The 26,990-nt window shown below is 37.7% G+C and overlaps 1 protein-coding gene across 1 annotated transcript; it reads right to left on the bottom strand.

Moving 5' to 3' along the window:
• Positions 1-24,937: 24,937 nt before the first annotated feature.
• On the bottom strand, positions 24,938-25,816 carry LOC131430799 (homeobox protein ceh-12-like). Its single transcript, XM_058596011.1, has one exon. The coding sequence runs from the start codon at positions 25,814-25,816 to the stop codon at positions 24,938-24,940; it is 879 nt and encodes a 292-aa protein (XP_058451994.1).
• Positions 25,817-26,990: the final 1,174 nt, after the last annotated feature.

The following is a 26,990-nucleotide window of genomic DNA, read 5'->3' as shown; positions in this document are numbered from 1 at the left end:
TGTGACATTCGGTCAGGATACAAGAATACCGTGCAAATCACTTGTTACCTATGACAATCAGATGGCCACATGTCAATATTGCCAAAAAGCTGTTCACTACGGTAAGCCATGTGATAAACCGGATAAGGAGACAACTATACCAAAGGACAACGGTGCTTCCTTCACATCAACCCCAAGCAACCCCAGTACACCTGTGACAGTCACCAACAACAGTGAAGCATCCTCTTCAACGAAACCATCCAACGTATCCCCTATAGAACAAAGTACACCAGCTGCAGTTAACAGCTTACCATCCAACCAACCAGCAACTGCAAACAATGTACAACAAAGCGCATCTACAGCAACCAGCAACGAAATCAACAACAATACCACCGATGCGGCAATGGATGACGAGACGAACCACGAACGAAGTGCCCCTCTATCCTCGCAGGAGGAAAATGGAAGCTCCTCTCCCCCTAGAAAAAGGGTGACAACGAGATCCAATACAAATAAAAATCTTTTATTTAAAAACTCAGCTAAATCGGCCACGTAAAGCTTGTACGCAAATAGGCCTGAATAAAATATCTTTTAAATAAAAAAAAAAAAATTTCTGATTTTAATAACAAAATTAGTGGTCAATGAGAATTTCGTGTTGGATTGAAATATTGCTGGTTTGTGTCCAGGATATTCGCCAACTAAACACATTCTCTAAAAATAAGGGTTTTTATTCAGCAAAGTAAATTCTCAATTTTAACTAATTTCATTGTTATTTTGGAAATTTTGTTGTTAAAATCAACTAATTCAAAAACAGCAATACGAATTAGGCGCAGAGCTAATTCCGTATGCATACTTGAAAATCTTGATTGAAATTTGAAATTATCAGTTCACACACGGATTTGATTTAGGTGATAGTACATGAGCAAATAGACAAATAAAACTAATTTCGAACATAGTTTATCAGCTGAAATCTAACCATAGAAACTAAGAATTTCCCATATTTGAAAACAACACCTCACTTTTTACGAAATTGATCATTCATCTTCCGATTTCTTCATAAACACCACGGAAAGTTTGATTTGTAACAAAAATATTACTTAGTTTTGAATGTTAGTATTCGATTCACGATAAAAAATATTTTAAAAAAACAGTAAATTTTCAGAATGTTCAATCAAAATCTGAAAACTATCACCATTGCTTAGTTCAAAGCTCGCCACTTGAGTAGCGCAGCGATCGCATTAGAGGTGGTTGGATTGTTCAATATTTCATTTGGACATTTTCACTGATCATGATGCCAACACTGCCTTCACTGAACATAACTCAAAATTAAGTGACACACCACTCAATTTCATAGAAAATGCACGTACTCTAAGCTTGAGTTGCCACCTAACTACTCATTTTTGAGTTAAGGAACGAAACTGTCAAAATTTAATTATTTTTGCATTTTTTTATAAATATAAAAAATAAGAATAGAATACGCTCAAATTTTAGAAAAATTTTCCGAGGACCGGAGGGCCGAGTGTCATATACTCAGCTCAACGAAATGTGCGTGTGTGTGTATGTGTATGTGTATGTGTGTGTGTTGTCGGGATCTCAGAGATGACTGGACCGATTTTGATCGAACTAGTCTCAACTTACAGGTCTTCCCGTCACCCTAAACGCTATTTAATGGTTTTGAGATCGAATATTTAATTTTTGAATTATACAAAATTTAATGTAAATATCACAATTGACCTTGGAAACAGAATATGTTTTTAGACTTAGATTCCCCACGGTAATAGCTATCCAACATGCCATAGATTGTCAAAATCCGTCCATTTTGAACAGAGATGGCGATATTTTTGTGTAAGCGACTTTTCGCCTTATTCCAGTAGTAGAAGTTTTACGCGTTTGATAATAAAGTAATTATTTTTTACGTTTCGCATTCAGCTCATCAGTGCGTCAGCAGTTTATGTTGAACTGCTAACGCCACCTAACGGTTCAACATAAACCGCTGAGCAGAGGTAAAGTATTTGTTACTTACAAATCACTTATTGACAGCGAAGTGCCATGTCTATCCTGACGTGCCGAAAGAGCAAAAAAATTTGATGGCATACTGGCCGCCAACAGATTGTCGTCATTTAGGGGTTTGGTACCTCATGTGTACCGTTTTGTGCTAAATACTTTACGTCTGCTCAGCGGTTTATGTTGAACCGTTAGGTGGCGTTAGCAGTTCAACATAAACGCACTGATGAGCTGAATGCGAAACGTAAAATATAAAAACTAGTCATGTGCACCTTAGCACAAAACGGTACACATGAGGTACCAAACCCCTAAATGAATAAAGTGATGTTTCGGAGCAAAGTGAAACACGATTGTCAACGCTGCTTTATGCAATTGTTTTTTAGCACCTAAAAGACTATGCACATTACTTTTTTCCACGACACTTCGGTTTTAGCACGGTTCGTTTTTGGCAACATAATCGTTCGAACATGACATATGTTATGTATTAGAACGATGGCAGTATTTTCAAATTCAAAACAATATTCAATATTTATATTGATTTATACTGCTAGCAACAATAATTGCGGGAACAACACAACTTCTTACACCCTTATACCATTCGAAGAAGTTCGTCGAGAGAAGCAAATTTGTGTGTGAAAAATAATTTTAACAATTTTCCTCGAAGATGGCTCAACTGATTTTCTCAAACTTAGACTCATATGAACAGCCCTATGCTCTCATCTAAGGTTTCTGAATTTCATTTGGATCCGACTTCTGGTTCCGGAACTACAGGATGATATATGTAATGAAATTAAAATAATGTCACTAATTTTGCTAGTAGATGGTTGAGCCGATTTCGTACATCTAACATTCCAATAAAAGATCTTGAGGTCCCATAAAAAACTGCTTGTTTTTTAATCAGATTCGACTTCCGGTTCAGGAGATACAGGGTGATTAGTGTAAAAATTTCACATAAATTTATCGGATTTTGAGAGTGGAACGCGCTATGATTTCTAGAAGATGCCTACACTAATTTTCAACAATCTCGAATCTAATGAAATGGTTAACAATCCATTAGGCGAATTTAACTGACTTCGGCTGCACCGATTTCCGAATTCCGTTTCCGTAAGTATCGAGAATTAAGAAGCTATAAGAAGGCCAAAACGAATTTAATAAACAAAAAATTCAAATTGAAATAAACTTATGGTTCCATACAAAATTGGTGAATTTGATCCGGTTTCGACTTCCAATGTTGAAATTACAGGGTGATGGGTTTTTAAATTCAAACCGTCGTAGAAGGTGACGATACCAAAAAATCTTCAAAGTTGAGCTCAAAACTATTTCAATTTATTCGTCGTACTAATTCATGGACATACGAACTGTATTGGGTTATTCTGGTCTCTGAATACCGTTTCTGGAAGTACCATAAATAATGACAAAAACCTTAAAGAGAAACTCACTTCTACATCTCATGGAATGCCTAATCGATTTCACAGGTTTAGATTGAAAGGAATAATTTTAGGGTTTTATACAATTTCTATCTTCGTTTCGTGTTGCAGTTCCAAAATTTTAATTTCAATTCATTTAAAACGACTGTCATTAAAATAAGGTCATGAAAACTAAAAAAAGGTATCATCTCACTGCTAGGTGGATTAAAGTTTGAGTGAGTTTAATTCAAAATCTGAGTTCCTTGCCCTACAAATAAAGAAATTCTACTTCGTTAATGTTTATACACAAAATCAATCTTTTCAATAGAAAGCGCAAAAAAGTTATTCAAAACCGTTTCCCTTTCACCAGCTTGGAGTAAAAAATGAACGATTTTGATATACCTATCTTGGATCTCTTACTTAGCATATTTATTTATTTATTTATTTATTCGTGAGCAGGGAATAGTCCGATGGAGATGAAATTTGGCAATCTCTCTCTCTCTCTCTCTCTCTCTCTCTCTCTCTTTCTCTCTCTCTCTCTCCAGTAGGCATAAAACCTCCTCATCATTTGTATCAACAGATTACAATGATCCAACAGATATATTTAGACTTAATACTAACAATTAGAACTAACAATCAAAACTAACAATTAAAGCTAACAATTAAAACTAAAACTATAACTCTATAACTAGTTGATGACACCAAGCATTACATGGCAGTAATAGTGCTCTTTCTTAAAAGGTGAGAGAGAAGAAAAATATGGGTAGGCGAATGGAGTACGAGGGTTGGTGGAGGAGATGGTAAACGAGCGTGGGCTAACGACGATGTTAGAATCGGCATGTGGATCTACTTAATCTAAATAATCTAATTAATTTCGATCGAAAACGTCGGTTTCAACACTCAGATCTAGAAACGGCAATGAAAAATGACGTATTTTTGCATTCTTAAATTCGATAAGAATATTCCGAGAATGAAAATGCACTGAACTGAAAGAAATCAAATGTTTTAAAACTCAACGTCTACTCTAATGTATGAATAAATGCGAGAGAATTACCAGTATAAACAACCATAACTTTCTCAATTTGTAAACTGTTATGTCAAGATAATATAGATTTAAATGTGACAACCCTGCACGCCATACAAATTGAACAAAGCACGCTGTGTGCTAGGCGGTAGTATATTCTTCTTCCGTACCAGTACGTACCGATGCGTACTGGATTTGAATCATTTTATATGACAGTTTGGAAGTTTTGTTTCTCATCGCCCTATAATTTTGGAACTGAAAATCGGATCTGGATAAAATTGCACAGTATCTTTTATGACAATGAAAGCTTTAATTTGAATCATGATTTGTGAAAATCGCTTTAACCGTTGCTTTAAAATCGAAGATTGTTCCGTTTTTGCAGCTTTTCCTCACTATTATCGGTGCTTTCGGTAATAGTGAGGAAAAGCGAAAATAGATTTAAGTATAGATTAATTACCAAGGTCTGCCAACTAGATGAAATTACCAGTAAGTTTATTTAAAATTTGCACCTCGTTTCGCCATCACTTGTGAAAAAATACTCATGAAAAAGAAATATTTTCACTTATCGCGCTGTAATACCGGAACCGATAGTCGGATCTGGATCAACTTTTCGGGATCTTTTTCAAGAATTTCAAGACCTACTATTTCCATCTTAGTTTGTAAAAATCGGTTAAGAAATTTCCGAGAAAATTGAGTACGCATTTTCTCATAGATTTTCACATATTGCCTTGTAACTCCGGAACCGGAAGTCGGATAAAGATGAAATTCAACAGCGAGCTATGCGACCATAAAACCTTTCATTTGAATCTAAGGTTTGTGAAAATCGGTTCAGCCATCTCTGAGAAAATCAAGTAGCATTTTTTGTCACATACACACACATACATTTTGGGATCTCGACGAACCAAATCGAATGGTATATGACACTTGGTCTTCCGGGCCTCCGTTAAAAAGTCGGTTCTCACAGTGATTGCATAGCCTTTCTGTATGAGAAAGGCAAAACGAATGAAAAGCCTTGAAAAATTTCGCACGTTAAAAATCAGGAGACGTACTCCGTCTATTCAATTAAAAACCAGACATCTTATTTTTGGTTTGTTTTACGATTCGCCTTCCGGTCATCAGCGCATTAGTATATTATGTTCTACGGCAAATGCCACCACGCGTATCAACATAATTCGCATGCAAACGTTAAGTAAATTCTTTTTAGAAATCACTTCTTTGCACCTAAGAGAAGTGTCTCAGACGAATCCTATTTGGGTTCTGATTATCATATCAAAATCGGAGATGCATGGGTAGAAACTTGAACTAAATGAATCGCCTACTTTTATATCAATGATTATTGATTCCAGATATTGCCTTTTTTCTAAAGGCCTGGATATTGCGTGATGCATTGTGAAGCAAACTCGTAAATGCTATTAAGTGACTGTTGTGATGCCGAGTGTCAGCAAGTGATAGCACACATTCCGTAATTTTGGCAAATACATTTGCTGATTCCGGTATATTTGTTATGTACTGATGAGTTCAGCAAATTGTTATGTCAACCCCTGGAAAAAGAAATGCTTCGTCGGAGTATATGTAATTCAATTTTACGGATCTCGGAATAGAGCTTATTATTGTGGAACACTTATCAAAATTATGTTCCTCTCTCTGACTCGGAATGTTATCAATTTTATTATGTCAGCTGAAGAATTGATTTTGATTGGGCATAATCAGCTCGAAATTACTCCACTAGAAGTGCTTGGTCAGCAAAAGTATATCAAAAATTATTTTATTATTGGAAACAGGCACATACCCAGAGGGGGGCCCGAGAGGCCCTGGCCCCTCCCGAAATCAGAAACAGAGACAAAAAAAATGTTTGATACGAAGTAAACAGTGTCAAAACTAAATAAAATGAAAATAAACAAAATAAACGACTATAATAATAAGACACTTAATGGTTCTAGATGACTGGAAAATGAAAGTGCGCGAGCTTATCATAATTGAGCAAGTACTTATTTAGGACTAAAAAGACGAGTGCAAGTGCACTTCGAGTACATGTTTGGCTGGATCCATTATTATACGCCAGAGAAATGAATGATTACCCGACAATGAACTGAAGTCGTCGTGGCATCAGTGCCTGGAAGGGAAGCTCAATGGGTCGGATAGATCACGATGCCGGTTTTCTGGGATTGTCATAGTATACTTTTGGAGCAAACATAAAAAGGCCGAAGAGGAGCAAACATAAAAAGGCCGAACAGCTGTTCAATTCTATCAACATAGGTTAATTTTTAATATCTAATTCATGAAGCTTATTGAACTTTAAGTCCATGTGGAGAAATAATGAACGAAAAAGTTGAAAATTTCTGAAAAACTAATATATTTTTTAGTTATAAAAATATTCTTCGAAACGATTATCAGACAATGAGTGTAAAATTTTTTTTTTTTTACTTTTTCTTCTGTTAATAACTTCTGTTAATGAATGATATTTCCATTTTTCTAATAATATCGGATATGTAACGAACATCTGTGTAATAACGCAGATATAGTCGAAAGGAAAAGTAAACGAAGAGAATCTGTCAATGACTTTTAGGTCCTTTTGACATCTTTACGTTGAATGATTATTTGATCTCTGTGATATGGAAATATTTTACGCTTTGAGACTGTATATGTGGAAAAATGTATAAAACAATATCCATCAAGAATGCTTATGCCTAATTCTAACCACACAAAAAATAAAAATTTAAATTTAAATCAAAACGTTATTTTTGGTGGCTCCGTCCTATCATTAATATAGCACAGTTATGTACAGTGTTCTTTATATATTAAAACGTCTTTATTAAGTCGACTACAATCAAAACGAACAAAATGAATTAAGATTTGCTTTTGTCAGTGTGGGATGGAGATACGACAACACTATACAAATGATCAATCCTCCTTCTACAAGTCTGAAGGGTTTTATACTTGACAACTACGTCAGCGTCAGCACGTGCATCCACCAATATTTGGCGCAGCAAGCCTTGACCACGAACGAGAACAAGCAGCGACTGACATCCAATGTGATATAAACAGGTGGGGCAGACCACATGGCTTGCTTGCGTTGATAACCAAAAGTTTGTAAATAGTTCAGTATGACGACATACATGAGAAATAAACATGCTTTGATTCAATGCCAACTAGTCCGAACGATGTGACGAAGGCAAGCACGTGGATTTTAGTTTTACTTGGCTTGCTGAAGCAATGTTAATTTCAATAACACAAAATAGTTGTGTTTGCCCCATCTGTTTCTACCACATTGACTGACATCGGCCTCTTTCGATTACAAGTCACTGAGAAGGTACGACGTGGTTTCGGTGAACCTGATGCGCAGAGTGATTTCCCACGTTCCATCGGCAGATACCACAGTCAGTGAAGTTTTCTTATGCCGTTTTCGCTTGAGACAACTAAAACTGACCCAGGGTAGTTTCATCAAATAAACACTTTTCACGAAACTGTGTTTGGTTCGCACTTAGCAACGGGGGTTTGAGCAAACCAAACTCGATTTTCAGTTCAACAACGTTGAAACTAGGTTCGAAACTGGCTTCAAACATACGGGTTGACAGCAGTTAGGGGAAAACTGGGGTAGGTTTGGCATCACACAAAAACGACATTACTTTCACCTCTTCGGCCTGACAAATGTTTGTTGGTTTTATATGATTAAAGTGGGAGGAGAAAAATAAGAAAATTGTTAAACAGGCTGCACTTGTTTTGCTAACGCGAAAACACCCAGAATTTACCTTTTAATTTTAACTACCCTTGAAATGAGCGCTCCATTTTATGGAGACGCTCGGTTAAAGACGTTCCCTTAAAGATGCAAGACACCAATCGTAATAGTAACTTTAATCAAGTCTTTCTATCCTGCGGTGAACCTGTTGCTTCAACGGTTCATAATACGAAAGAAAATTGGCGAAAATTGACTGCACTTGTCTTCGGATATCGTGGGGGATTAAGAAGCTTAAGCACCCGTTTGGCAGTAGAAAAGGCAAGAATCGTTATCAAAGCGATGGATGGTTAAATGTATTGGACTTTTTCTTTTCTTTTTGTTGCGTTTATATGATCGTAGTTTGGATTCTATTAAACTTCAATTTTTATGTTGCTTTTGGGTTGTTCATTATGTTTTGTGAATCGGACCGTAAAATTAATTGATTGCGTTTTCGTGTCCTTCACCGGTGTGAGGTAGGGTATTTTTTTGTTCAAATGTTGATAATTTGGTTCTATTTGGTCATTGAAATGATTTGCCAAAAGCAACATTAAAAAAGAACTCAGAATAAAACTATACTGAAAATTATCTTAAAGCATTCTTCCTCTCTAATACAAATGAGTTAAACAGACTCACAAATATAGAATCGTTAGTTGTAATGTCACAAAATATTATAAGGAAATTCCGACAAAAATCGATACTATCTGCAACTGAATCGATTCAATCTTTGTATTAGTTCATAAATTAGTATATAAGTCCTTTTTTCCCATTACACATTATAAGAAGATTTGCAATTTTCCCTACAAAAAACCTCAGAATTGTGAAAGCAAATGATGTCTTGATGGTAATAATGAAATCATGTAATCGTAATAGAGCTGAAAAGCCACCAGCTAAGTTGGGTTGAACACCCAACTTAAACCTTGACAATTTAAATTGAATTCATGTTGCTAAAAATAATATACTAAAAATGCCAATTGCCGCCTAATGTTCCAAATTGAGAAGCAACACAATAAAATCTCCCATTATTAGAGTCTAGCCGAACAGAATATGGAATTATAGATTGACGGTTGTGTGTGTGTGGTTGTTCTCTTAAGGAATGATGCCACGGAGCGAGACCGATGATCGAACAGTGCGGAGGTTCGGTTCCATTCACCTGCTTTCTTTTTACAATTTCGATGCGCCTAAAAGAATTAAATTTTTATTGTATTCGTTATCGTTGTAGTTTTTTTTCTTGACAGAATGGTGCATAAATTCTGACTTGAATACAGCTTACTTTACTTGGGACGGAACTTGGTGGGGATTTCCCACAAACAGCAGCAAAAATAGACCTTCTGCGTGGTGTAAACCCTGAAACGCTCAAACAGCAACAGGGAACTAAATTGTGGATTAAATTTTATAGAACTGAATTCAGAACCTAGATTCTGGTCCACATGAATTCTGAAGTTAATTTTAGAACTAGCAACTATGACTATGAAACTGAATCCTAATTCTGGATTCTGGCATTGGTTACTGACTAAATTTTGGTACTGAATTTAGTTTCTAAATTTATGATCCGGGACTCGAATCTAGAATTCTGATTTAAGATTTCAACTTCAGAATTCATGAACCAAATTTTTAGGGATATGAATTTTAGATCTGGAATCTGAAACTAAATTATTATTATTATTATATCGTTTATTTTGACCCGCCTTTAACCTAATTATAGTCGTTCGCCGGTGAAACATTTAAAATTTAGATCTGCGAACCTGAATTTTTTTAACTGACTTCTAAAGTACAATTTTATTCCTGAATTTTGTTTCAGAATTCTTTTCCAGAAATCTGAACCTGCATGCTAGAACTAAATTCGGAACATGGATTATGAAGCTAGAATTTAAAACTGAATTCAGTTCCTTTACTATGGTTGGGGATTCTAGTTTAGAATTCAGTTTATAAAACTAAATTGGGATTCTGGATGAGTTCAGCTCGTAATTCTAGAACTAAATTAATGACCTGAGTTTGAGTGAGCCTGTCCCAGATTTCATATTTAGTTCTTGAATTCGGTTCCAGAACTCAGTCATGGTTCAGAATTTGACTTTTGGTGTGGATGGCAAAAAGATAGATTATACATTGGATAAATTCTGCAAATCGACCAACAAAGGTACAACCAAATACAAATCTTAATACGGAATGCTCTGATGAATTTTCATGGACACGTCAGAGTGACAGTGTAGTTTAATAAAATTTCTGTATAACTAGTAACGCTGAATGCAGAAAATCAATTCTTCATGGATACTGTAACATATATTACACGCAGAGAAATTGAGCATGACAGTTAGTAGATTGTCGAATTTGATATATGTTCATTTCAAGTTATATAATGATTGTTACAAACTAATTTTTCCCTTCAACATCAACATTTGAATCGAAATTTTGCTCTAACTAAACGAAAAAAATATTTGCATCAGCTGAGTTTATTGTTGAAATAAACTAACTATTTATTATATGTCAACCAAAATCATGTTATCGATAATGTCCTTGTTGATTCAATCCTGCATACATATTTGTATCAAGAAAAAAATTAGTTCAATTTATCTATGAGCTTATTTGTGTATTGATACAACTCAGTTTACTGTATAAATGGATCGTAATAGTTTTATTTCTTATAACAAAGAGCCATTTCGTCCCGCGCGAAATTCACACATTTTTTCACACGCGGATAAAGTTTGTACGCGTTTCATAAGTAAAATTTTATTAGCTTCTTCAATTTCCGCGGAGGTTTTCAACAATTCAAGTGTATGTATTGATAATTAACAATATTTTTGAAAATTGCATAAACACATTTTCTTTACAAAAAATATTGAATGCGGGATCTCTATCCTCATCGGACTGATGGAGCACCGAATTGTTGAATGCTATCAACATTAAAGAAAACTAGGGCTTGATTATGGTATGCGACAAAACTGCTAAATATCTAAAAAAATTCAATTGTTTTTTAAGAATTTTAAAACGAATACAAATCGAAATAATAGTAGTATCGAAAATTACCTAGTAAATTAGTTTAAAAGAAATTAATTTATTCGATAAATCAAACAAAAATGTATAATTATAACAAATGAAAGCCTTATTTGAAATAACTTATTTAAGGTAATTTATTTGAACTAAATAGTTTGTGAATTTAAAGCACTGCAATTATTAACTTTACCTAAAGTTCCTAAATCAACCAATTTTTCAAATTGAATTCCCTGTGAAATTGTTTGTCAAGAAATTGACAGGAAGGCACAAGTAAAACATTTGATATTTCTATCAAAATATTGATTGAAACAAGCTTATTTTCATGTTTTGTAGTTTAAAGCAGCAATATTTGTTATACGATATCAGATGTTCTTTTGTCACTATTTTGATGAAAAAATTGGTTGCATGAAACCAAAGTTTAGTTATTTCTACAATTTTTTTCTCAGCGTGTATAATAATATATTTGAATAATGGAGGCAGCATATCGACAATTAATTTTTTTTTTGTATTTGTAGTCCATAATTCTCATTCAAATGGTTTTTTCAAGGTTTCAATAATTAGTAAAAACTATTTTAGAATTTCTGACATTTAGGATACAAAGGAAGAAACTCAAATCTTGAGATGTTTAAAATAGGAAATCAGCCTTGTTGTGATTTCATCTGAAACTTGAAAGGTTATTAGTTTTTGTAAACATGACAGAACTTTTTATCACTGGTGGTAAATTCATTTTTCGTCTGGTGTTCTGGTCGATTCATATCTTGCCAATGAGTTACCGAAACTCTACAGTAGACGTGACCAGCTCTTTGTGCGGGTTTATTCATGCCTAACTTAGTTTAAAAATTGAAACCAACGTTACTGGATACACATATCTTGAACATAAAAATGGTTTTAACAAATCCAAAACAGTCATAATTATTGAAATCATCATCTAAACTCGAGATGATCAACATTATTGAGCTCAATTAGCCACAAGACGCATGCGTATTTCTCATTAGTGAAAAGGTTCGTCAATGAAGTAAGAGTCTCAAGACATAACGCATCTGTTGCTTCAGAACACAAACCATAAACTTATACGAGTAAAAAACTAAGAAAAAAAAAATCTAATGAAACATCGCAATCCTACCAGTCAATATCTGATATTGGCGGTCTTAAGGCAAAAAGAACACACAATCGTTTGGACTATCACAAAGTTAATATAAAATCATTGTGCAAATATTATTATGATAACTTCGATTCTCTCGTCGATCTTTCAATAGAACCAATCCAAGTTCCATGTTTGACATCGACTATCATCTAGTAAACAACTGAATGGGTGGTGCATATTTTGCCAGAAACTACACAGTAATCCTACTTTTCAAAAGTATTCGTTTACCACTCCTTATCTAAACAACATTTTTTTCGGTAGGTATAGTTTTTCCTTTGTTACAGTTCACTAGAATCCTTATTGACGTTATTTTTTTAAAACTTACAGCAGAATCGATTTCAACGTAATCTGGAAAGAGCGAACTCAAACTAATTGATGAAATGATTGACATTGTCATTATTTGAGATTACTATCATTACTTCTATATAACAATGCATCAAATTTAATAGGTTGAAACTTATTGACGAATTGTAACTGAGTATGACGTTAAGACAATAGTAGAATGCCTTCATTTGAACAAAAAAAAGTTATATCTTTTTTATCAATTAATAAACTAACATAATTTTTGAAACTTCTCGGCAGAAGAGTTTGCACTTCGATCTATGACGAAACATACGTCAAACGCAATTTTAAGCAGCTTCCCGGTCAAAAGTTTTACATCGTGACAGGACGGGGGGACATTGCGGAAACATTCAAGCTCGTGGCAGCCGAAATGTTCGCAAAGAAGGTCCTATGATTTGCAGTGGTGGCCTGAAGACGGAACCATTCGTCACATCCTAGACGATCACATCCTAAGTTTTCATCGATGAATGCCTTAATCCACATAGCAGTGAGATGATACCTTTTTTAGCAATCTGCATGTGTTTTTTGCATGAATATTCTTCGGTGTTTAGTTCGCATGACATTATATTAATGACCGTCGTTTTAAGCAGCAATTTGAGATTCTAATCACTCATTACTCTGTAATGTTGAAGCTGCAAATCGGATCGAATTTGAATCTAAACGTGTGACAATCGATTGAACATTCCATGAGATGTCGAAGTAAGTTCCACTTTGGAGGTATTCAGGAACCAGCATAACCCAAAACGATTCGTATGGCCAAAAAATAAATATGACGAATAAATTGCAATAGTTTCTAGTCCATCTTTAAAGCTTTTTGGAATTGTCATCTTCTATATTGGTTTGAATGTTAAAAACTCATCACCTTGTAATTCCAGAAGTGGGTAAAATTCATTACTTGTGTATGGAATCATAAATCCTTTAATTTGAACTTATGTTTTTGAAATTCGGTTTGGCCTTTTTTGAGAAAACGATTGTGTTTCGAGAAACGATTCGATACTGGAACCGAAATTCGAAAATCGGTGTAGCCGAAGTCAGTTAAATTCACCTGATGAGCTGTATAGTTTACATTTGATTCCAAATGTTTGAAAATCAGTGTAGACATCTTTGAGAAATCATAGTGTGAATAGAATTTTTAGGCGCCTTCCGAAACAAAAACTGAAAACTGAATTTGAATCTTAGATCGGTAGTAGCCACCTACGAGATAAATAAGTTACACTATTTTAATTTCGTTTCAAATATCATCCTGTAGTTCCGGAACCAGAAGTCGGATCCAAACGTAATTCAGGAACTTTGTTTGGGAGTATACGACGTATATGAATCTCAATTTGTAGGAAATGGTTGAGTCATCTCCGAGAAAATTTAGTGAAATTATTTTTCACGCCAGCATTTGCTGGTCTCGACGACCTGATTCGAATGGTATAAGGGTGTTCTGTTATTCCAGCATTTATTGCTATAAGTAGTTTAAATCAATATAATTATGGAATTGCTTTCAACTCGAAAATGCTGCCATCATCTGGTTTACATATGTCATATTCGATATATTGCCAAAAATGAACCGTGCTAAAATCTGTCCGAGGCAAAATGTTATGAAAAAGGATGCTGTACACAGTCTTAGTGGTACTTGGAAACAATTGTATGTAACAATATAAAAAATCGTATTTCACGTAGCTCCCAAGCATTGCTTTGTCATACAGCGCACAAAACTCCTACTACTGGCGCAAAGTCGCTTACACAAAAATATCGATATCTCCGTTAAAAATGGACGGATTTTAACAATCTATGGCTTGTTAGATAGCTATTTTTGTGCGTAATCTAAATCTAAAGTCATATTTTGTTTTCAAGGTCAATTGTGACAGATATTGTCAGAAAACATTTTGACATAAAACTTAGTATAACTCAAAAGTAAGCATCTGATCTCAAAACCATTCAAAAAATCATTTAACAATTTTGGATTGAAACGATGCTAAAAGTTGTCTGTTGTTATAAATTTCTGCTTTCGGACTTCTGTAGTTATATCAAATTCAATAATAATTATGATACAAACGTTTCAAAGTCCGTTACGATTTTGTTCCCGCTAGAGTCTTTTTTGTTATGATTTTTGTTATTATAACAGCTTACCAGCCAAAAATATTTCAAAATTTATTACAAAATATTTCTGAAATAAATTACTCCAGCTGTTATAATTCTGTTATTACCATCGGATCGGGAAAACCGCCCAGTTTCATCACCAGTGTTAATTCGTGTTTCCATTTTGCGGGCGCTGATTGGCTCCACCAAGAGGAAGGTTCGAGGGTTCGTAACATTGAAGTGTTAATGAAAGTACTGCAAAGTAACTATTTTTGACTTTTTAAACTTATTGAATCACGAATCACAGGTCTTTTCGTACGTACCAATTTACTTTCAGCCAGTCTTTAACTCACTTCAGAAAGAAGTTATATCCAGCAATTTGAAAAACTAGATAAAAATCCGTTAAATTGGATACCATGGTACCTCGTGAAATAAATAGTAAACCGCGAAATTTATAAAGGGGTAAGGTTTCTCAGAAAAATTAGTAACAGAATTTTCTTCATTTAGGGGTTAGCCAAATTTTGTTCTAGGGCACATAACCGTTTTCATTATTTTTACGTTTCGTCTTTGACTCATCAGTGCAGAGCAGTTCAAATTGAACTGCTTAGTGCTAAACTCGGCAGTTCAATTTGAACCGCTAAGCAGACGTAAAGTTTCTGCTACTTACAGAACACTTTTTGTTTTGCAACGAAGTGCAATGTCTTTTCTGACGTGCCGAACGAAAACGTGTTTTCGACTTTTCTGGCCGATGCAGGTATGGTCATTTAGGGGTTAGCCAAATTTTGTGCTAGGGCACATAACCGTTTTCATTATTTTTACGTTTCGTCTTTGACTCATCAGTGCAGAGCAGTTCAAATTGAACTGCTTAGTGCTAAACTCGGCAGTTCAATTTGAACCGCTAAGCAGACGTAAAGTTTCTGCTACTTACAGAACACTTTTTGTTTTGCAACGAAGTGCAATATCTTTTCTGACGTGCCGAACGAAAACGTGTTTTCGACTTTTCTGGCCGATGCAGGTATGGTCATTTAGGGGTTAGCCAAATTTTGTGCTAGGGCACATAACCGTTTTCATTATTTTTACGTTTCGTCTTTGACTCATCAGTGCAGAGCAGTTCAAATTGAACTGCTTAGTGCTAAACTCGGCAGTTCAATTTGAACCGCTAAGCAGACGTAAAGTATCTGCTACTTACAGAACACTTTTTGTTTTGCAACGAAGTGCAATATCTTTTCTGACGTGCCGAACGAAAACGTGTTTTCGACTTTTCTGGCCGATGCAGGTATGGTCATTTAGGGGTTAGCCAAATTTTGTGCTAGGGCACATAACCGTTTTCATTATTTTTACGTTTCGTCTTTGACTCATCAGTGCAGAGCAGTTCAAATTGAGCTGCTTAGTGCTAAACTCGGCAGTTCAATTTGAACCGCTAAGCAGACGTAAAGTTTCTGCTACTTACAGAACACTTTTTGTTTTGCAACGAAGTGCAATGTCTTTTCTGACGTGCCGAACGAAAACGTGTTTTCGACTTTTCTGGCCGATGCAGGTATGGTCATTTAGGGGTTAGCCAAATTTTGTGCTAGGGCACATAACCGTTTTCATTATTTTTACGTTTCGTCTTTGACTCATCAGTGCAGAGCAGTTCAAATTGAACTGCTTAGTGCTAAACTCGGCAGTTCAATTTGAACCGCTAAGCAGACGTAAAGTATCTGCTACTTACAGAACACTTTTTGTTTTGCAACGAAGTGCAATATCTTTTCTGACGTGCCGAACGAAAACGTGTTTTCGACTTTTCTGGCCGATGCAGGTATGGTCATTTAGGGGTTAGCCAAATTTTGTGCTAGGGCACATAACCGTTTTCATTATTTTTACGTTTCGTCTTTGACTCATCAGTGCAGAGCAGTTCAAATTGAACTGCTTAGTGCTAAACTCGGCAGTTCAATTTGAACCGCTAAGCAGACGTAAAGTTTCTGCTACTTCCAGAACACTTTTTGTTTTGCAACGAAGTGCAATGTCTTTTCTGACGTGCCGAACGAAAACGTGTTTTCGACTTTTCTGGCCGATGCAGGTATGGTCATTTAGGGGTTAGCCAAATTTTGTGCTAGGGCACATAACCGTTTTCATTATTTTTACGTTTCGTCTTTGACTCATCAGTGCAGAGCAGTTCAAATTGAACTGCTTAGTGCTAAACTCGGCAGTTCAATTTGAACCGCTAAGCAGACGTAAAGTTTCTGCTACTTACAGAACACGTTTTGTTTTGCAACGAAGTGCAATATCTTTTCTGACGTGCCGAACGAAAACGTGTTTTCGACTTTTCTGGCCGATGCAGGTATGGTCATTTAGGGGTTAGCCAAATTTTGTGCTAGGGCACATAACCGTTTTCATTATTTTTACGTTTCGTCTTTGACTCATCAGTGCAGAGCAGTTCAAATTGAACTGCTTAGTGCTAAACTCGGCAGTTCAATTTGAACCGCTAAGCAGACGTAAAGTTTCTGCTACTTACAGAACACTTTTTGTTTTGCAACGAAGTGCAATATCTTTTCTGACGTGCCGAACGAAAACGTGTTTTCGACTTTTCTGGCCGATGCAGGTATGGTCATTTAGGGGTTAGCCAAATTTTGTGCTAGGGCACATAACCGTTTTCATTATTTTTACGTTTCGTCTTTGACTCATCAGTGCAGAGCAGTTCAAATTGAACTGCTTAGTGCTAAACTCGGCAGTTCAATTTGAACCGCTAAGCAGACGTAAAGTATCTGCTACTTACAGAACACTTTTTGTTTTGCAACGAAGTGCAATATCTTTTCTGACGTGCCGAACGAAAACGTGTTTTCGACTTTTCTGGCCGATGCCGGTATGGTCATTTAGGGGTTAGCCAAATTTTGTGCTAGGGCACATAACCGTTTTCATTATTTTTACGTTTCGTCTTTGACTCATCAGTGCAGAGCAGTTCAAATTGAACTGCTTAGTGCTAAACTCGGCAGTTCAATTTGAACCGCTAAGCAGACGTAAAGTATCTGCTACTTACAGAACACTTTTTGTTTTGCAACGAAGTGCAATATCTTTTCTGACGTGCCGAACGAAAACGTGTTTTCGACTTTTCTGGCCGATGCCGGTATGGTCATTTAGGGGTTAGCCAAATTTTGTGCTAGGGCACATAACCGTTTTCATTATTTTTACGTTTCGTCTTTGACTCATCAGTGCAGAGCAGTTCAAATTGAACTGCTTAGTGCTAAACTCGGCAGTTCAATTTGAACCGCTAAGCAGACGTAAAGTTTCTGCTACTTCCAGAACACTTTTTGTTTTGCAACGAAGTGCAATGTCTTTTCTGACGTGCCGAACGAAAACGTGTTTTCGACTTTTCTGGCCGATGCAGGTATGGTCATTTAGGGGTTAGCCAAATTTTGTGCTAGGGCACATAACCGTTTTCATTATTTTTACGTTTCGTCTTTGAGTCATCAGTGCAGAGCGGTTCAAATTGAACTGCCGAGTTGAGCACTAAGCAGTTCAATTTGAACTGCTCTGCACTGATGAGTCAAAGACGAAACGTAAAAATAATGAAAACGGTTATGTGCCCTAGCACAAAATTTGGCTAACCCCTAAATGACCATACCGGCATCGGCCAGAAAAGTCGAAAACACGTTTTCGTTCGGCACGTCAGAAAAGACATTGCACTTCGTTGCAAAACAAAAAGTGTTCTGTAAGTAGCAGAAACTTTACGTCTGCTTAGCGGTTCAAATTGAACTGCCGAGTTTAGCACTAAGCAGTTCAATTTGAACTGCTCTGCACTGATGAGTCAAAGACGAAACGTAAAAATAATGAAAACGGCTATGTGCCCTAGCACAAAATTTGGCTAACCCCTAAATGACCATACCTGCATCGGCCAGAAAAGTCGAAAACACGTTTTCGTTCGGCACGTCAGAAAAGACATTGCACTTCGTTGCAAAACAAAAAGTGTTCTGTAAGTAGCAGAAACTTTACGTCTGCTTAGCGGTTCAAATTGAACTGCCGAGTTTAGCACTAAGCAGTTCAATTTGAACTGCTCTGCACTGATGAGTCAAAGACGAAACGTAAAAATAATGAAAACGGCTATGTGCCCTAGCACAAAATTTGGCTAACCCCTAAATGACCATACCTGCATCGGCCAGAAAAGTCGAAAACACGTTTTCGTTCGGCACGTCAGAAAAGACATTGCACTTCGTTGCAAAACAAAAAGTGTTCTGTAAGTAGCAGAAACTTTACGTCTGCTTAGCGGTTCAAATTGAACTGCCGAGTTTAGCACTAAGCAGTTCAATTTGAACTGCTCTGCACTGATGAGTCAAAGACGAAACGTAAAAATAATGAAAACGGTTATGTGCCCTAGCACAAAATTTGGCTAACCCCTAAATGACCATACCTGCATCGGCCAGAAAAGTCGAAAACACGTTTTCGTTCGGCACGTCAGAAAAGACATTGCACTTCGTTGCAAAACAAAAAGTGTTCTGGAAGTAGCAGAAACTTTACGTCTGCTTAGCGGTTCAAATTGAACTGCCGAGTTTAGCACTAAGCAGTTCAATTTGAACTGCTCTGCACTGATGAGTCAAAGACGAAACGTAAAAATAATGAAAACGGTTATGTGCCCTAGCACAAAATTTGGCTAACCCCTAAATGACCATACCTGCATCGGCCAGAAAAGTCGAAAACACGTTTTCGTTCGGCACGTCAGAAAAAACATTGCACTTCGTTGCAAAACAAAAAGTGTTCTGGAAGTAGCAGAAACTTTACGTCTGCTTAGCGGTTCAAATTGAACTGCCGAGTTTAGCACTAAGCAGTTCAATTTGAACTGCTCTGCACTGATGAGTCAAAGACGAAACGTAAAAATAATGAAAACGGTTATGTGCCCTAGCACAAAATTTAGCTAACCCCTAAATGACCATACCTGCATCGGCCAGAAAAGTCGAAAACACGTTTTCGTTCGGCACGTCAGAAAAGACATTGCACTTCGTTGCAAAACAAAAAGTGTTCTGGAAGTAGCAGAAACTTTACGTCTGCTTAGCGGTTCAAATTGAACTGCCGAGTTTAGCACTAAGCAGTTCAATTTGAACTGCTCTGCACTGATGAGTCAAAGACGAAACGTAAAAATAATGAAAACGGTTATGTGCCCTAGCACAAAATTTGGCTAACCCCTAAATGACCATACCTGCATCGGCCAGAAAAGTCGAAAACACGTTTTCGTTCGGCACGTCAGAAAAGACATTGCACTTCGTTGCAAAACAAAAAGTGTTCTGGAAGTAGCAGAAACTTTACGTCTGCTTAGCGGTTCAAATTGAACTGCCGAGTTTAGCACTAAGCAGTTCAATTTGAACTGCTCTGCACTGATGAGTCAAAGACGAAACGTAAAAATAATGAAAACGGTTATGTGCCCTAGCACAAAATTTGGCTAACCCCTAAATGACCATACCTGCATCGGCCAGAAAAGTCGAAAACACGTTTTCGTTCGGCACGTCAGAAAAGATATTGCACTTCGTTGCAAAACAAAAAGTGTTCTGTAAGTAGCAGAAACTTTACGTCTGCTTAGCGGTTCAAATTGAACTGCCGAGTTTAGCACTAAGCAGTTCAATTTGAACTGCTCTGCACTGATGAGTCAAAGACGAAACGTAAAAATAATGAAAACGGTTATGTGCCCTAGCACAAAATTTGGCTAACCCCTAAATGACCATACCGGCATCGGCCAGAAAAGTCGAAAACACGTTTTCGTTCGGCACGTCAGAAAAGACATTGCACTTCGTTGCAAAACAAAAAGTGTTCTGTAAGTAGCAGAAACTTTACGTCTGCTTAGCGGTTCAAATTGAACTGCCGAGTTTAGCACTAAGCAGTTCAATTTGAACTGCTCTGCACTGATGAGTCAAAGACGAAACGTAAAAATAATGAAAACGGTTATGTGCCCTAGCACAAAATTTGGCTAACCCCTAAATGACCATACCTGCATCGGCCAGAAAAGTCGAAAACACGTTTTCGTTCGGCACGTCAGAAAAGACATTGCACTTCGTTGCAAAACAAAAAGTGTTCTGTAAGTAGCAGAAACTTTACGTCTGCTTAGCGGTTCAAATTGAACTGCCGAGTTTAGCACTAAGCAGTTCAATTTGAACTGCTCTGCACTGATGAGTCAAAGACGAAACGTAAAAATAATGAAAACGGTTATGTGCCCTAGCACAAAATTTGGCTAACCCCTAAATGACCATACCTGCATCGGCCAGAAAAGTCGAAAACACGTTTTCGTTCGGCACGTCAGAAAAGACATTGCACTTCGTTGCAAAACAAAAAGTGTTCTGTAAGTAGCAGAAACTTTACGTCTGCTTAGCGGTTCAAATTGAACTGCCGAGTTTAGCACTAAGCAGTTCAATTTGAACTGCTCTGCACTGATGAGTCAAAGACGAAACGTAAAAATAATGAAAACGGTTATGTGCCCTAGCACAAAATTTGGCTAACCCCTAAATGACCATACCTGCATCGGCCAGAAAAGTCGAAAACACGTTTTCGTTCGGCACGTCAGAAAAGACATTGCACTTCGTTGCAAAACAAAAAGTGTTCTGTAAGTAGCAGAAACTTTACGTCTGCTTAGCGGTTCAAATTGAACTGCCGAGTTTAGCACTAAGCAGTTCAATTTGAACTGCTCTGCACTGATGAGTCAAAGACGAAACGTAGAAATAATGAAAACGGTTATGTGCCCTAGCACAAAATTTGGCTAACCCCTAAATGACCATACCTGCATCGGCCAGAAAAGTCGAAAACACGTTTTCGTTCGGCACGTCAGAAAAGACATTGCACTTCGTTGCAAAACAAAAAGTGTTCTGGAAGTAGCAGAAACTTTACGTCTGCTTAGCGGTTCAAATTGAACTGCCGAGTTTAGCACTAAGCAGTTCAATTTGAACTGCTCTGCACTGATGAGTCAAAGACGAAACGTAAAAATAATGAAAACGGTTATGTGCCCTAGCACAAAATTTAGCTAACCCCTAAATGACCATACCTGCATCGGCCAGAAAAGTCGAAAACACGTTTTCGTTCGGCACGTCAGAAAAGACATTGCACTTCGTTGCAAAACAAAAAGTGTTCTGGAAGTAGCAGAAACTTTACGTCTGCTTAGCGGTTCAAATTGAACTGCCGAGTTTAGCACTAAGCAGTTCAATTTGAACTGCTCTGCACTGATGAGTCAAAGACGAAACGTAAAAATAATGAAAACGGTTATGTGCCCTAGCACAAAATTTGGCTAACCCCTAAATGACCATACCTGCATCGGCCAGAAAAGTCGAAAACACGTTTTCGTTCGGCACGTCAGAAAAGACATTGCACTTCGTTGCAAAACAAAAAGTGTTCTGGAAGTAGCAGAAACTTTACGTCTGCTTAGCGGTTCAAATTGAACTGCCGAGTTTAGCACTAAGCAGTTCAATTTGAACTGCTCTGCACTGATGAGTCAAAGACGAAACGTAAAAATAATGAAAACGGTTATGTGCCCTAGCACAAAATTTGGCTAACCCCTAAATGACCATACCTGCATCGGCCAGAAAAGTCGAAAACACGTTTTCGTTCGGCACGTCAGAAAAGACATTGCACTTCGTTGCAAAACAAAAAGTGTTCTGGAAGTAGCAGAAACTTTACGTCTGCTTAGCGGTTCAAATTGAATTGCCGAGTTTAGCACTAAGCAGTTCAATTTGAACTGCTCTGCACTGATGAGTCAAAGACGAAACGTAAAAATAATGAAAACGGTTATGTGCCCTAGCACAAAATTTGGCTAACCCCTAAATGACCATACCTGCATCGGCCAGAAAAGTCGAAAACACGTTTTCGTTCGGCACGTCAGAAAAGACATTGCACTTCGTTGCAAAACAAAAAGTGTTCTGGAAGTAGCAGAAACTTTACGTCTGCTTAGCGGTTCAAATTGAACTGCCGAGTTTAGCACTAAGCAGTTCAATTTGAACTGCTCTGCACTGATGAGTCAAAGACGAAACGTAAAAATAATGAAAACGGTTATGTGCCCTAGCACAAAATTTGGCTAACCCCTAAATGACCATACCGGCATCGGCCAGAAAAGTCGAAAACACGTTTTCGTTCGGCACGTCAGAAAAGATATTGCACTTCGTTGCAAAACAAAAAGTGTTCTGTAAGTAGCAGAAACTTTACGTCTGCTTAGCGGTTCAAATTGAACTGCCGAGTTTAGCACTAAGCAGTTCAATTTGAACTGCTCTGCACTGATGAGTCAAAGACGAAACGTAAAAATAATGAAAACGGTTATGTGCCCTAGCACAAAATTTGGCTAACCCCTAAATGACCATACCTGCATCGGCCAGAAAAGTCGAAAACACGTTTTCGTTCGGCACGTCAGAAAAGACATTGCACTTCGTTGCAAAACAAAAAGTGTTCTGGAAGTAGCAGAAACTTTACGTCTGCTTAGCGGTTCAAATTGAACTGCCGAGTTTAGCACTAAGCAGTTCAATTTGAACTGCTCTGCACTGATGAGTCAAAGACGAAACGTAAAAATAATGAAAACGGTTATGTGCCCTAGCACAAAATTTGGCTAACCCCTAAATGACCATACCTGCATCGGCCAGAAAAGTCGAAAACACGTTTTCGTTCGGCACGTCAGAAAAGATATTGCACTTCGTTGCAAAACAAAAAGTGTTCTGGAAGTAGCAGAAACTTTACGTCTGCTTAGCGGTTCAAATTGAACTGCCGAGTTTAGCACTAAGCAGTTCAATTTGAACTGCTCTGCACTGATGAGTCAAAGACGAAACGTAAAAATAATGAAAACGGTTATGTGCCCTAGCACAAAATTTGGCTAACCCCTAAATGACCATACCTGCATCGGCCAGAAAAGTCGAAAACACGTTTTCGTTCGGCACGTCAGAAAAGATATTGCACTTCGTTGCAAAACAAAAAGTGTTCTGTAAGTAGCAGAAACTTTACGTCTGCTTAGCGGTTCAAATTGAACTGCCGAGTTTAGCACTAAGCAGTTCAATTTGAACTGCTCTGCACTGATGAGTCAAAGACGAAACGTAAAAATAATGAAAACGGTTATGTGCCCTAGCACAAAATTTGGCTAACCCCTAAATGACCATACCTGCATCGGCCAGAAAAGTCGAAAACACGTTTTCGTTCGGCACGTCAGAAAAGACATTGCACTTCGTTGCAAAACAAAAAGTGTTCTGGAAGTAGCAGAAACTTTACGTCTGCTTAGCGGTTCAAATTGAACTGCCGAGTTTAGCACTAAGCAGTTCAATTTGAACTGCTCTGCACTGATGAGTCAAAGACGAAACGTAAAAATAATGAAAACGGTTATGTGCCCTAGCACAAAATTTGGCTAACCCCTAAATGACCATACCTGCATCGGCCAGAAAAGTCGAAAACACGTTTTCGTTCGGCACGTCAGAAAAGACATTGCACTTCGTTGCAAAACAAAAAGTGTTCTGGAAGTAGCAGAAACTTTACGTCTGCTTAGCGGTTCAAATTGAACTGCCGAGTTTAGCACTAAGCAGTTCAATTTGAACTGCTCTGCACTGATGAGTCAAAGACGAAACGTAAAAATAATGAAAACGGTTATGTGCCCTAGCACAAAATTTGGCTAACCCCTAAATGACCATACCTGCATCGGCCAGAAAAGTCGAAAACACGTTTTCGTTCGGCACGTCAGAAAAGATATTGCACTTCGTTGCAAAACAAAAAGTGTTCTGTAAGTAGCAGAAACTTTACGTCTGCTTAGCGGTTCAAATTGAACTGCCGAGTTTAGCACTAAGCAGTTCAATTTGAACTGCTCTGCACTGATGAGTCAAAGACGAAACGTAAAAATAATGAAAACGGTTATGTGCCCTAGCACAAAATTTGGCTAACCCCTAAATGACCATACCTGCATCGGCCAGAAAAGTCGAAAACACGTTTTCGTTCGGCACGTCAGAAAAGACATTGCACTTCGTTGCAAAACAAAAAGTGTTCTGGAAGTAGCAGAAACTTTACGTCTGCTTAGCGGTTCAAATTGAACTGCCGAGTTTAGCACTAAGCAGTTCAATTTGAACTGCTCTGCACTGATGAGTCAAAGACGAAACGTAAAAATAAAGAATTTTCTTGTTTTCGAAATTATTTATTTTCAGACTGGGAAACATTAAAAAAGGAATATAAAATACATCGTTTTGATATACTATTCAATAAATCAACAGCAGTTGAACTCCTAAAATATCTATCTACACGTGAACAATTCGTCATTCCTATCTACAAATCACTGGATGCCGTCGGCAGCGCGTACTCTGCGCCTACCGTCAATGGAAACCTTTGCTGAAATCCCAGGGATGCTGCTGCAGTAATTGGCCGCCTTCCAATTTTGGTTTCTGTTCCGTATCCTGGCCGGAGCTTTCCTCACCATCAGAACTGGCTCCACAACCGGCAGCTTTGCAGCAGCACTTTTGATTTTGACTTTGTGCACGGCACGGAGAAGAACCGGGACTGTCGGTACAGATCGGAGCATCTCCCTTCTTGCGCTTGACGCGACGGTTTTGGAACCAAATTTTCACCTGTTTCTCGGACAGACGCAAACGGGTGGCAATCTCGATACGACGAAGCCTCGTGAGGTACATATTCGAAGCGAACTCCCGCTCCAGTTCCAGCAGTTGGGTGCTGGTGAACGCGGTACGAATGCGTTTGCTGGACAGTTCGTCATCGATAGCGTAAGCGGCCGCATCCAGTGGGGTTGGCGATGGTGTTGAAGATTTGCTTACCGGAGCAGTGGGCAAACGTTTACTGCTGGGTGGTGATGCGTAAGGCATGAAACGTTCCGGGGTTTTCTCACAGCGGTATAGTTTGCGGTAGTAGTCCTCTTTGGGCGAAAGTTTCAGCGGAGGTACATCCGTAGGTTGGTACAGTTTAGGTGAGAGATCCAAAGTAAGTCCTGGCACTGGCGGTGGTTGGTGGTACAGAGGAAGATGCAGCTGATGAGATTGCAGTTGTTGTTGCTGCTGTTGCTGTTGTTGTTGTTGTATTCCAAGTGAGAACAAATAACTCCCGACATAGCAAGCCGAATACGGTAATGTAGCCGGTGGAGTCACTGGTAACTGAGTGAACTGACTGTAATTGTACACATTATTTTTCACCGGTGTCGGTTTATCACTGATAAGAGAATCCACCAAAAATGATCGAGACATTTTGTTGTTTAATGTTAGCGTAACTTTTCCACTTTTGAGTTTTTTTTTATTGTTGTTGCAGATATCTGCTGAGGCACAAATGTGATGTCAATCTTCCGAAATCAGAAAGAAAACTATGCTTACCATGGGATGAGAGTTAGCTTTATATAGTTACCTTGCTGAGAGGATTTCCCCCTCCATCGGCAGCATGTCCTTTTTGGAAAAGGTAAAGCAGAATACAATCAAAAAGCATACTCGCCTCAAAGCACTTCAAATGTTTGTAAGGACATAGGCAATGAAGGAAAGGAAAACTAAAATTTTGCTAGGGGATAAACGGTACAGTGTTGCCGGAACTACTGCTGCGATCGACTGTGGCGTTTACGGTGGAATCTGTGAAAGAAAGCAAATTGTGATTGTCTTTAGTCTTGTTAGAATTATGGAATATAATATATACACATTTGTGTTAAATGTCGTTTCAAATTATGACAAGAGAAAGCGACAAATAATCACAAAATATATGGAGGTTTGTTGAATCTCATTTCTGTTCAATAATAATCTGTAGCTTTAATAAATTGAGTTGAATATTAAATTTTTTAACAGACCTTGTCAACACTGGCATCACTGCAAAAAAACAACAACCTTTTATTACCTTTTAACGCACTTTAGACACAGTTTAGCAACAATTAGAAAAGATCTTCAATAATGATTCTCGCGTCTCCCCTCCCCTTCTCGTCGGGCATGGTTAAAAACACACACACACACACACACACTTCTAAGTCGGACGGGAATAAACAAAAAGGGGCAAACAAAAAAAAATATCCTTGCTGCTGCGGTATCGTCTATCGCCTGCCAGACTGCTACATTACCCATTCATGGCATTGTTGATTGCACTCGGCCGCTCGCCTAACAGTCAAACAGATCAACTCCGCCCAGTTTTTCTTACTTTTCACCCCGGTTGAAAGTAGATATGTAGCCTACCTCTACGAATCACGTCGTTTCCTCTTTACATTCGGCACGGGATGCATTTTTTGTTTTTGACCGACATGCTGTCTGCTGCTGTTAGGAAGCGATAGACCGGCTGGCGACAGTCGACGGTTTTCTTGTACGGGATTGACCCAGCAGTTTTTGGTGGACTAATTTTATGGTGGATCTTGTTGGTTGTTTCGCCTCTGTTTAGTGATAATCGGTTACTTTG

Source organism: Malaya genurostris, chromosome 2 (genome assembly GCF_030247185.1).
Source record: "Malaya genurostris strain Urasoe2022 chromosome 2, Malgen_1.1, whole genome shotgun sequence".
NCBI lineage: Eukaryota > Metazoa > Arthropoda > Insecta > Diptera > Culicidae > Malaya > Malaya genurostris.
This window is presented reverse-complemented; position numbering and strand designations above follow the sequence as displayed.

What these genes read in the sequence shown, in the direction of transcription:
- LOC131430799 (XM_058596011.1), bottom strand. Translation starts at nt 25,816, where the DNA reads ATGTCTCGATCATTTTTGGTGGATTCTCTTATCAGTGATAAACCGACA.